Source organism: Rattus norvegicus, chromosome 10 (assembly GCF_036323735.1).
Source record: "Rattus norvegicus strain BN/NHsdMcwi chromosome 10, GRCr8, whole genome shotgun sequence".
Taxonomy (NCBI): domain Eukaryota; kingdom Metazoa; phylum Chordata; class Mammalia; order Rodentia; family Muridae; genus Rattus; species Rattus norvegicus.
The window spans coordinates 17,609,079-17,621,650 of NC_086028.1; the positions used below are offsets into that span (position 1 = coordinate 17,609,079).

The 12,572-nt window shown below is 47.1% G+C and overlaps 1 protein-coding gene across 3 annotated transcripts; it reads right to left on the reverse strand.

Moving 5' to 3' along the window:
- Positions 1–2,329: 2,329 nt before the first annotated feature.
- On the reverse strand, positions 2,330–7,488 carry Efcab9 (EF-hand calcium binding domain 9). Of its 3 annotated transcripts, none has more exons than XM_039086853.2 (4): positions 7,101–7,252; positions 3,965–4,113; positions 3,093–3,269; positions 2,330–2,582 (listed from the first exon to the last, which is right to left on the reverse strand). In XM_039086853.2, the coding sequence occupies exons 1-4, from the start codon at positions 7,168–7,170 to the stop codon at positions 2,394–2,396; spliced, it is 585 nt and encodes a 194-aa protein (XP_038942781.1). In that variant the 5' UTR covers positions 7,171–7,252; the 3' UTR covers positions 2,330–2,393. The 3 variants fall into 3 exon arrangements, with proteins under 3 accessions (XP_038942781.1, XP_038942783.1, NP_001178020.1); XM_039086855.2 differs by lacking the exon at positions 7,101–7,252 and adding an exon at positions 5,937–6,082; NM_001191091.2 differs by lacking the exon at positions 7,101–7,252 and adding an exon at positions 7,316–7,488 and having other exon boundaries at positions 2,394–2,582.
- Between the last annotated feature and the right edge of the window lie 5,084 nt (positions 7,489–12,572).

Consider the following 12,572-nt stretch of genomic DNA (forward strand, 5'->3'; position numbering starts at 1 on the left):
TTAGGGGGATGTTGGCATAGAAACTGAGAAAGGGAATAACATTTGAAATGTAAATAAGAAATACACAATTTGATAAAGATGGGGGAAAAAAAACAAAAATTAAGGAAAAGAAACTTTCTCCAAATAGCAAAAAAAAAAAAAAAAAAAAGTTAAGAGAAGCTGGAAGCTGGAGCAATGGCTCAGTGGTTAAGAGCACTGACTGCTCTTCCAGAGGACCTGAGTTCAATTCCCAGAAACCACATGGTGATTCATAACCATCTGTAATGGGATTCAATGCCCTCTGCTGGTGTCTGAAGACAGCTACAGTGTACTCATATATATAAAATAAATCTTAAAAAAAAAAAGTAAAGAGAAATCTGGCTTGGTGGAACATGCCTGATCCCAGTATCTAACATATAGGTTCTGATGCAGGAATATCACAGGGCAGAGGCTAGCCTGGGCTACATAGTGGGACCCTGTATCAATAAAATAACCTCCCCAAACACAACCAAAACACAACCAGCCACAAGTCCCATGGGCTCAGACCCCAGGCTGTGAGTACAGGCAGCTTTAACTGGCCTTGAGTCTGAATCCTGATCCTAACTAACCTGTGAGGCAGGTGTTTGGATAAGTTTCTTAATTACTCTGGGCCTTGGTTTTCTCTTTTATAAACAAAATAGCTCCACATAGTTGACAGGGTTCAGAGCAAAAGTTGTGAGTCAATCATGAGCTCGCTTGAGGGCGATTGCATTGGGGGTTTGGGATCCTGGTATGGCATGGAGCCTTTCTCAGGGAACACAGAGCCTGAGCTGGAACTGTGGCATCCATTCCTGCAGTTCCAGTTAACCCATGCTGGGGCCGATCAGTCTGGGCTGCAGTCTCAAAGAAACATAGTTTCAAAGAAAAAAGAAAGAAGCAGCTTCCGTGTCCTTTAAGTCAACTTGCCTTGTTGCCATTGGCCAACCTGAGTCTTCTGGCATCCAGGCGTGCTCAGCCTGAAGAAATAAGTTTCATAGATACAAGAAACAAAGCTGTAAGGAGGTGGTCCTGGGAATACAGGAGCAAGGTCTTGGTGGTCAGAGTGACCAGGCTTAATGGAAACCAGCCAAAACAAAACAACTGTTCTCCCTACCCCTCCCTGTAGATGTCATCCTGACCTTGCGGGACCACCCAGTTCCTTCCCCCTTCTGAGGAACTTTTCCAACTTAGCCCTTTCCCAGTGATTCTCCAAGGCCAGGTGTAGGACTGGATGAGGAAAGTGACTGACTAGGCCAAGAACAGCCCCTTGAGCAGGCCAGCCAATACCTGACAAGATCCTTTGTCCTGTGTACCACCAATGAGAATGAGCCAGCTAACCCTGTTGCTGGTCTGCCTTCTGTAAAGAGTAAAAGTTGTGTGCTTTTTGAGTTCCGGGTTGCCTCTTCTTTCGAGGATGAGCAACCCCACGTACATAGATCATTAAACCTCTTGCCATTGCAGCGCTCTCTTTGTCAAGTTGTGTTCTGTGGGTTGCTCTCCTGAGGTAAGGCCACTTGTCTTACAACAAGTCTAGAAATGATCCCAAGAATGGTGAGCCCTTGATGAAGAGGAAGAAAAGGCCTCTTTGTTTTAACGGCTGGGCTCTAGAGCCATCAGGTCTCTGTGAGCACAGCCTGCTAAAAAGCAGAAGAAAAGGGGCTGGGGATTTAGCTCAGTGGTAGAGCGCTTGCCTAGGAAGCGCAAGGCCCTGGGTTCGGTCCCCAGCTCCGAAAAAAAGAACCAAAAAAAAAAAAAGCAGAAGAAAAGCAGAATGGCTGCTTGGGGCTGAAAGTGTAGCTCAGATATAGACACCCACTTTGATAGCTGGGTAGGAAAAGAAGACACCTTATAATTCCAGCACTTGGGAATTGGAGGCAAGAGGATCAGAAGCCCTAGGTGAACTTCAACCATAAAGTAAGTTTGAAACCAGCTTGGGCTACGTAAGACCCAGAATCAAAAAAATAAATTAAAAAATACTCAGGGCTGGAGGGATGGCTCAGCGGTTAAGAGCACTGGCTGCTCTTCCAGAGGTCCTGAGTTCAATTCCCAGCAACCACATAGTGGCTCACAACCATCTGTAATGGGAACTGATGTCCCCTTCTGCTGTGTCTGAAGACAGCTACAGTGTACTTATATATAATAGATAGATAGATAGATAGATAGATAGATAGATAGATAGATAGATAGATAGATAGATAGATGATAGATAAATCTTAAAATACTGAGTTTGAATGGAACACACCTTTAATCTTAGGTTCTCAGGAGAACCTCTGTGAGTCTGATGCCAGCCTGATCCTGAGTCGAATAAATAAAACAGACAGACAGACAGACATGCACTTCAGTGCTCTACTTCACTGTGGCCATGTTAACTTTAATTAGTCATGCTCACTTCTGTGTCACAGGAGACTCCTGTGGCTTAACACGGATGAATACAACTTCTTGAGATGAAGATACTTCTCTTTATCTTTCCCTTTGTCTTTTTCTTTCTCTCTCACTTCCTCTCTTTCTTTCCTCCTTTTCTTTCTGTCTATGGATTTGTCCGTGCAGAAGATTGTGTACAGCTTAAATTCCTTGTAATTAAGTAGCTGTTATTGTGTAGAGGAGGAAAATGTTACAAAGTTTAGTAAGGTGGTAATTGTGTGACACTCTAGATGCTTGCAGACTTAGAGGTATAGAAATTGGGGCAGTTATGGGCTGAGAGGGGTCCAGGAACAGTCAGGCCGTGGGAGCAGGGTCACTTTGTCAGGTTTCCGTAGCAGCCACCATTTGCTTCCCTTTACAAAGACAGAAGTGACCATCCTCCCAGAGCCTTTTTAGAATTCTTCTCACTTGGTTCTAGCATAGAATTTCTTCCTTTCTGTTTATTCAAATCTATAAGCACTTGCCTGGCCCCTTTAGGGTACCTCCTCAAAACCTCTCTAATGTGTGTTCACACTACATGATAGGAAATTTAGTCAAGCCTTTCTCTGCCAGGCAGGGCCTGTTGGCCCTGAGTCCCTTCCCAGTCCCAGTCTGTTGCCAGACAGATCCACATCTTCCCCACCACTGGTGCAGGACATGGCCCTCTGCCCCACGATTCCTGAATCTCCACTTACTCGGTCACCTGTGATGTCAAAATCATGGAAAAGGTCTCGGAGTTCCTGCTTTTTAATATTGAAGAGAAACCTGTAGTTTTGGAAATTGGTCACACCTATATTCAACTCCCCGTCCAAATCAAGCAGATCGAAAACAGGCCGGGAATGGCGGTACATAAAGTGATCTTCCAGATGGTTCTATTTTGAGAGAAATGTGTGAGAATATTGGTGCTACCTGTAGGGTGTTACATCAAGGTGTGTATGGTCACAAGGCATTTCCTAGAGAGCTCCGAGCAAAGGGCAAACTCCCAAACACGGGGAAAGGGCTGTATGAAGAGGGCCAAGGGCCAAGAGAAACTTGGAAGTGATCACTTGTGCTTAATTAACAACCCAAGCTGCCACCTTGCATCGTCTATCTCTCAAAGCCTTGACCTTGGTACTTGGGCAAGATCCCTGTGTTCAAGGAGCACAAGGTAGTGTCTCTTGGTGAGGTGAAACACGGAGAACACACCTCTTCCTTTTAGCATCAGCAGAAAAGTCTCTGAGTCAAAGGACCAGGGCAGGAGTGAGTGAGGTATTTGGGAATGCTTTGAAGCCTGTTGGAGGACAAGCAGGCCAAGAAAGGTGGGCAGGAACAACATTTTCCTTACAAGTTTATACAGGATGGGAGGGCTGAAGATGGTGGCCACTGCTTCGAGAAGCGGGTAAGGTGCCGGAATGTGCAGGCAGATACTAGTCAGGAACTAAAACTGAATTTGTCATTTCTTTTTCCTTCCACCCATCTGTAGTGGTGAAAAGGCATCCCACTGTGCTTTCTCCTCAGTGTCTGGCTTTGTCAGAGGAGCAGGAAGCCCAGCCCCTTCTCACCTGCCCAGGCCAGCCCTGGTACTTGCCTGATGTGCCAGCAGTATGCAAACCAGCACGTAGAACTGGTCAAAACCGATCTCTCCTACAGCCGTCCAGTCTAGGAGGTCGAATATCATCTTGATCTGTGAGCTTCTCAGGTTAGTCACGTGGCGGAGGAAATGAAAGAACAACACATCTGGAGCAGAGGAGAACGAGTTGGAGTGTTTTAGAACAGTCCCAAAATACTTAAAGCAGGAGCCACATAAGATGGCAGGTGTGCCGGGAGCTCCCTATATACAGGAAGAACCTTCCATAACTCCACAAGCCTTTAGTTGCCTTTGCTGTGGGAAAGCAGTGTGCCAGGTTCTGAAAGCTGGGTGACAGTTGACTTACATGCCCAGATATCATAGGACTGGTCAGTGCTTGGCTCCTGACCCCAGGCACAGATGGTGACTTTGCAGTCACCAATGACAGGCAAGGTGCTGATTAGTGACAGAGTGCTCTTTGGAAGAGGAGAGAAGGCATCATTCTTCCTTTGCTAAAGATGTCGACAAGGGGTTGGGGATTTAGCTCAGTGGTAGAGCAGGCCCTGGGTTCGATCCCCAGCTCCGAAAAAAAAAAGAAAAGAAAAAAAAAAAAAGATGTCGACAAATGAGCCAGAGAGATGGCTCTGCCAGGAAATACACTTGTCATGCAAGCCTGGAGACCAGAGCTTGATTCTCAGAACCCACATAAAAGTGGAAGGGAGAGAACAAACTCCTGAAAGTTGTCCTCTGACCTTCCAGTGCAAAGAGGTGCCACACCCATCATGCACATGCACATACAGACACAGACACAAGATAAGTGCTTAAGGATGCTAATGTTTACCTCAGCTTTTCCCAGGGTTCTTTGAATCCAAATAGGAAAATCTGAAAAGGTGGGACATGCTCTCCTATGAGTCCCTAGAGTTTCTGTGCTTACTCAGAGCAAAGGCTTCTGGGTATGGAGGGAGAGAGCCTTCCTGTGCTCTAAGCACTTTCCATTGCCACCTCTCAGCAAGCCCTGAGAACCTGATGAGAAAGGCTGTATGTAGCACACCCAGTTGTAAGCCTGTCGAGCCACTCAGGGGTCAAACTACAGCCTCCACTTCAGGAAGTAAGATGGGCAGCGTCTGTGCTGCTCCCAGCTCTAGTGGGATGTGACTGCTGCCATTGGTCTGTGTGTCTCAGTGGCAGAACTGGGGCTCATCCATGAGTCATCTTGGTGGACTGTGCACTATTGAAATGAAGCAGCCCTGGGGTTGGGGATTTAGCTCAGTGGTAGAGCGCTTGCCTAGGAAGCGCAAGGCCCTGGGTTCGGTCCCCAGCTCCGAAGCAGCCTTTTTTTTTTTTTGGTTCTTTTTTTTCGGAGCTGGGGACCGAACTGCCCAGCTTCAGGATTTTCAAGTGTGACTTTCCGTGTGGTTTCTCCTCTATCCTTTTGTGTAGTTTTGCTTTGTTTCGTTGTTGATACAGAGTCTCATTGACAGCTGGCCTGGAGCTCACTAAGTGAAGCCTTGGTTGGCCTCAAAAGTGCAGCCATCCCGCCCATCTTCTCACCTCTTCATTACTAAAGCTATCTGGAGACTTGGGTGCCACAGCTCCTGACAAAAATCTCAGCACTCAAGAGGCTGAGGCAGAAGGATTGCCATTAGCACAAGCCCAGCTTGGCTTATAGAGTCAGACTCTGTCCTTTTGTGGCCTCCATGGGTCCCAGGCACAAGAGTGGTATACAGATAGACATTCGGCCAAACAGACACATAAAATACCTTTGAAAATATTTTAAAGAAAACAACAACAACAACACCAAAAACTACCTCTGGGCCCCCCCCCCCCGCTGAGTATGTAAAATACGAACGTCCTCTCTGCCATTTGCTCAAGGCAGGCAGAAGCACGGTGAGTCTGTGGTCACAATGTCAGCTTTGGTCTGATGGCCACTTGGCCTTTCCTCCTGTGTGGCCCACTGGGTGTTAACACTCAAAGCAACACACGGTATACACACGGGTGGCAGGGTGCTCCTGGAGACGTGTCCTGGGGGGACCTTGTAGCCATGGAACCAGTACTGCTTTGCAGTAAGATGACTCTGGTCACCCCAAACCCCAAGGCCTGGAGCTGCTCTCCCAGGAAGCAAAGCGTTAAAGCTGTGTCCTCTCTTAGGTCACTGTCCCTAACCTTGGTAATCGGATAGCAGGTGTGGACCTCCTGGATATTGTGTCACTGGGGAATTATGTGGTTACTAGGGAGATGAGACTCTGTTGCACAAATGCCCTAAGGAGACAGCTCTCTGAGGGACAGCTTGGTGCCTGAAGTTGTCTTCTCTGGGAAGGAGCGGTCTCACATCTCATGCCAAGTGTACACACAGAGGAAAGCAGGCTCGACCTGTGGAGCAAAAGTATCTTCCATTCAGTGTTTCTTCCATTCTTTCCAGTGCTGGGGCCCGGGCCCAAGCTAAGCCTGTCAACTGCTGAGGTTCAGCCGCTCCCCTGTTACTGATCGAATGGCTTCAAAAGCCTTTACGGAGGGAGGGCTTGGGTGTGGTACGCACACCTTTTAACCTTAACTCTCAGGAGGCAGAGGCAGATGGATCTCTGTGAGTTCCAAGCTAGGCCAATAGGCCAGGCTACATAGTGAGACCTGCCTGTCTCAAAAAGAATCAATCAATCAATCAATCAATCTCACAGGTGCTCTTGCTCATTCTTCACTGTGACATTTTCCTCTGTGAGGTGACAGTGATGGTTGGATTGATCAAACAAACAAACAAACAAAAACAAACAAACAAACAAACAAACAAACAAAAAACCCTTATTTAAATCGAGGCTCAAAAAGGACCAGGGTGTTTCAACCTGGCCTTCTGTTAGTGTATGGACTCAGAGCTGAGGGGGCAATATTTTTGGTAACTCCAATAGCAAAGAAGAATCTGGTTAAAAATCAGTGAGTCTCGGGTTGGGGATTTAGCTCAGTGGTAGAGCGCTTGCCTAGCAAGCGCAAGGCCCTGTGTTCGGTCCCCAGCTCCAAAAAAAAGAAAAGAAAAAAAAAAAAAATCAGTGAGTCTCAAAACCAAACAAACAAATGACATGAATGTGGGAAGGAGGGAATGTCGGGTGGGAAAGACACCAGAGGGCAGGATAAGAAATTGGGTCTGGAGATGACATGATCATTGAATCACCAAGAAACTGTGGGTAGAGCCCAGCCTGACCCCACAGCCTGCGGTCCCATTCTTTGCACTGAACTGTCATCTGTCTCCTTCAGCAGTTTCTCTCCCGGCTTCCTCCACAAGGTGAAGTCAATGTTAAGGAGACTGCTCTGGGTTCTGTGTGGGGCGGGTGGGGGTGGGGCTGGGGGTGGGGGCGGGGCGGGTGGGGGCGGGGCTGGGGGGCTGACCATTCAAGGTGTTCCTGTGGTGCACGTCGAGAAGGTGAAAGTACTCCATCAAAGCCTTCACGTTTCTCAACGACAGCAAACAGTAGATTTTGTCCATGTAAAGGTACCACAGAAAAGACCCCTGAGTCAGTTTCATGGCTGCAGCTTTCGGCCAGAGGCTCTGGCAACCTGACACGGAATGGAGAATTCCGTCTCAGAACTAGAATGTTGGACAGGGTCCCCAAGATGACCTGGCAGAACTGGAGGGGACAATAAGAGGGAATGAAATGACCTTGTCACGGCTCTCCAGTTTCGCCGTGGGTCTTTCCTGACTTCTTGTGGCCTTTTTCTTTGACCCTAAAACAGCCATTCAAATCGCAGGCTGTCCAGACAGGAAGGGCCACCTGAGCCAAGTACCACAGTGGCTCAGGGAGCCATGATAGATGGTGTGCCCAGTAGGAAGAAAAATGGAGACTCATGTGCGTGGAAAGATCCTCAAACAAGTATACTAATAAAAAGTCAAAGAGAAAAAATGCATGTTTGTATATATGTTTAAATTATACATACACACATTATATATACATATACATATATATATATCAGTCTATATAGGACTACATATGTATATGGAGAGAGATTGTTCAATATCAATATCTTGGCCCCCCGGTAACTCACTCTGTAGACCAGGCTGGCCTTGAACTCACAGAGATCTGCCTGCCTCTGCCTCCCAGGTGCTGGGACTTGGCTTGGCTCAAGAAGGAATTTTTACTTTTTAAAAAAGATTTATTTATTTATTATTTATATGAGTACACTGTAGCTGTCTTCAGACACACCAGAAGAGGGCACTGGATCCCATTACAGATGGTTGTGAGCCACCATGTGGTTGCTGGGATTTGAAGTCAGGACCTCTGGGAAGAGCAGTCAGTGCTCTTAACCACCGAGCCATCTCTCCAGCCCCCTCATAAGCCATTTCATGTTTCAAACTTGTACGTTTCTTTTTCTTAGAGTTTGTGTTTTAAAACTTTCTTGGTGGGGTTGGGGATTTAGCTCAGTGGTAGAGCGCTTGCCTAGGAAGCGCAAGGCCCTGGGTTCGGTCCCCAGCTCCGAAAAAAAGAACAAAAAAAAAAAAAAAAAAACTTTCTTGGTGATGGTGTGAAGGTGTATACACAGGTATGTGCACTATGGCCTTGAGCCTTCTCCAGCCCACAACACTCTATTCATATACGGTTATCTGTCTGTATGCATACATATTTGGATAGATGTATATGTATTTACAATGGACACATAGACGTGTGCATGCACAGTTCTAACTTTATAAATCATGGGACCCTCGGATGTTATCATGGATTGGTTAAAATCCCAGACAACACCCTGGATTTATGACTGGTGTGTAGTCTTGTCAGATGGATCCCTTCACCTTGGGGTCTATGCTAACTCCCAGTGTTAGAATTGAGCTGACTTGTAGGATAACCCCAGCAGTATCTACAGAGAATTGCTTGATGTGGCAATATTTCCACATGTTTTTCGTTTGTTATTGGTTTACGGAATTTTATTTGTTGGTTCTTGAGACGGGGTCTTGTTTTGTCTCAGGCTGCCTACAGCTTACTGTGTGGTTCAGGTTTTGCTGTCTGGACGCTGGGATTACAGGTGAGCACCGTTACGATTTCCTTTTAGGTTGTATGTGGGTGGGAGCGTTCATAAGGGGATGCAGACCCAAGGAAATAGGTGTATTTGTGTGACGTTTAGGCTCAGTGAAGAATGGAAAGTCATGTGTAGCAAAGTGTGGTGGGAGGTCAGAAAGGATTACGTCATGGTTGTAAGGGTCAGTTCGGTCCATTCTCAGCATCTCTGGGCCCTCACCTTCATTCAGGGACAGGGAGGGACAAATGACATATTTTGAGGTCAGATGCCATCATTTCCATGCAAAGACTCTGATGTGTGCTTGCATCAGCTTTATTCATAATAACCTGATGGATAGAACCCAACCCCGGCTCTCCCTCAACGGTTGACACTGTATTAGTGACCGAGGTATATCCATACAGTGGAATATGAGTGAGCCACGAGCACATGCAACATGATGGATCTCAGAACTGTGCTGAGTTAAAAGAAGCTAAACGCAAGCCACTGTGTGGTTTGTGACTGAGCGCTTGCCTCGCTCGAGCAAGGGTCTGTCTGGCTTTAAACTCCAGCGCTGGAAAGATAAATTTGAAAGAAGCAGGGATGGGAACTGCCTGAAGAGGCAACGGAGACTTCTCGACTCTGACTGTGAGACAGCCCAGTCTTGGCAAAACTCCTTTAGCAGTGAACCTTAAGGGAGAGCACTCCTGGGGTTGGGGATTTAGCTCAGTGGTAGAGCACTTGCCTAGCAAGCGCAAGGCCCTGGGTTCGGTCCCCAGCTCCGGGGGGGGGGGAAGGGGGGAGAGCATTCCTGTTGGTATAAATGAAACCTTAAAGAACTTGATTCTTGTTCTTCTGAGATAGGGTTTCACTATGTAACTCCGGCTGGTCTAGAAGTTGATATACAGTCCAGGCTGGCTTTGAACTCAAGAGAGAGCCTTTTGCCTCTGACTCTTAAATGCGGGGATTAAAGATGTGCATCACTGTGCCTGCCCTAAACAGATTTTTTTTTCCTTTAAATGTTACTGATGTTTTGCCTCCATGTATGTCTGTGCACTGCCCCCACGCAGTGCCTGGGAAGGTCAGAAGAGGGTGTCAGGTCACATGAAACTGGTGTGACAGATGACCGTGCACAGCCACCCGGGTGCTGGGAATTGAATCTTCCTCTGGAAGAGCAGCCATTGAGGAGACATCACTCCAGCACCTTAAGTTGATTTCTCTCTCTCTTTTTTTTTTTTCTTTTTTCTTTTTTTCGGAGCTGGGGACCGAACCCAGGGCCTTGCGCTTGCTAGGCAAGCGCTCTACCACTGAGCTAAATCCCCAACCCCATTGATTTCTCTTTTTAATGAGTCACCGTTTCTCTGTGTAGCTCTAGCTGGCCTAGAACTAACTTGTAGACCAGGCTGGCCTCGAACTTGGAGATACACCTGCTGGGACTAAAGGTGAGCACCACCACCATTCAGCTAAATTGAATTTTTTTTTTTTAAGTTAAAAATTTTGGCTCTCCAAGGGGCTGGAGTTCCTTCACAGAGCATGTTTCCTATGTACAAGAACCTGGGTTCAGGGGTTGGGGATTTAGCTCAGTGGTAGAGCGCTTGCCTAGGAAGCACAAGGCCCTGGGTTCGGTCCTCAGCTCCGGAAAAAAAGAACCAAAAAAAAAAAAAAAAAGAACCTGGGTTCAGCTGTCAGTAGCAGGGAAATACCATACTCATACGAACATAAAAGCAGCCCAGATCATATCAATATTACACATACTTACTTGTTCAGCAGAAGACACCATGGGGAAGTTAAGAGACAGATGAAAGGTTGGCAGAAACCATTTTCAATATCTAAACACAACAAGATAATATGTTTACAAAGTGAGATGGCTCAGGAGAGCCAGGGGGGCCTGAGTTAATCCTCAGGACCCACAGGGTGGGAGAGAGAACCAATTCCTGCAAGTGGCCCTCTGACCTCCACATGTGAACGCATGCACTGGAAAGCACACCCACATGAATGCGCGCACGCGTGCGCGCGCACACACACACACACACACACACACACACAAATGCACACACAAACAATAAAATTCCTAGACTCACAAAGACAGGAAATCCAATTTTTTTTAATGGACAAGGAAAGAACAGAACGGTAAGATGCTGTAGGGCCCCAATTTGACCTTTAATTCCCAGCATTCGGGAGGCAGAGGCAGGAGGAGTTCTGTGAGGCCAGCCTCAAGTAACAGGGCAGCCAGGGCTACATTGAGCAACCCCCTTTCAAATGAAACACCCCCAACCCTCCCATGTGCGCCAAATTCAACAAAACAAAAATGGCAGAGGACTCAAAGGAACTGAAAGGCTATAATAAAACTGTGCGAACTCAGACTCATTTATTGAGATAAGCACAGCAAAAGCACTATTAATCGAACTTACTAATTTCTATTTTAAGTTGTTTCAGAAAGTAGTGTGGGGGAAGGGCACAGCCCTTCATTCACTAGATCGGTGTGAAGCCCTGTACCAGAGACAGTGGAGGAATAAAACCCTGATTTAACATGTTTCAAAGCAGCTTAGGTTCTGTTGAGCCTCTTTTTTACTCTCCAGTGTGGTTTTGCTACATAAGTTACATCTCCGCCCCCGCCCCCGCCCCCCCTCCCCCTCCCCCCGGCCCCCGCCGCCCCAAACACCTTACAAAACAAAAGTAACTCGTGATTTGGGGCAAGTTTCCGGAGTTACAGAACTGTCCCTGTAGTTCTCCTCCGCCGCCACCACCCGACATTTTCATCACCCCTTTGAGTTTCCAGTAAGTCCCTGTGTCTGGGAGCAGAAGCCAACCCTTAACCGGCTTCTCCACAGCGTTGCCTTTTCTGGACCGGTCATAAAAATGCAGTCATACCTCGTGCGGTCTTTGCGTCTGGCTTCTTTCACGTAACATGACATCTTTTAACGGACCTTTCCATTTTTATCCTTACTTTGTTTTCTTCTGGAGCTCCCGGGACTGGTTAGCTCATTCTGACCCTCTGTCCACCCGGTAGAGCGGCAGACTTCAGTAGGTCCCACTCGACAAAGTGGCAGATGTACACTTTGGCTGGTCCGCAGGCAGACTCAACGAGAAAAGTGTTGCATGACACTTCCTTCTTTTAATTATAAAAATTCCCCGCACTTATTCAGTGGTGGAAACAATTGGAACTGGAGCAACCTTTATTGGGGCGCCCTTTGCACACACACCCCCTCTCCGCGCACCGCATTCACTCTCCATCCGGCTTTCCAAGTGAGAAACAGCCCTTGGCGCTAGCGCGCGGCTCAAGGGATATTTTCGAAGGAGAGCAACAACTTAAACGCTTTTTCGAGCTAACTGTGAGACGCTTTTGTTCAGGAGGTGAGGGTCACCATCAAAGACTCAGTAGCTGCCCAACCCCTAGCACAGTCACTAGAACCCACGTTTTGATACCAGGGAAAGACGCTGTGCAATCTGCAGGACGCCCGCAGCTAAGGTAGAGGGATGAGGGTCTGTCCGCCTCGATAGAGGAGGACGTCTCCGAAATGACACCGGGTTTTTTTTCTTTTTAATTCGCAAAATAATTTGAAAGTTTTACTTAATAAGGAATATATTTGCTAACCTACCATGAAGCCTAATAGGTCCTAAAGGGACTCTTGTTTCTTGTCCAGAGTTCTGGCTGTTCGTG

Excerpts from the sequence above, each read along its gene's own strand:
- Efcab9 (NM_001191091.2), bottom strand. The coding sequence starts at position 7,451 with ATGAAACTGACTCAGGGGTCTTTTCTGTGGTACCTTTACATGGACAAA. Across the intron at positions 3,270-3,964 it reads GCATACTGCTGGCACATCAG|AACCATCTGGAAGATCACTT; the intron begins GCAAGTACCAGG and ends CTCTCAAAATAG. Across the intron at positions 2,583-3,092 it reads TTGACATCACAGGTGACCGA|CTACTTAATTACAAGGAATT; the intron begins GTAAGTGGAGAT and ends ACACAATAACAG.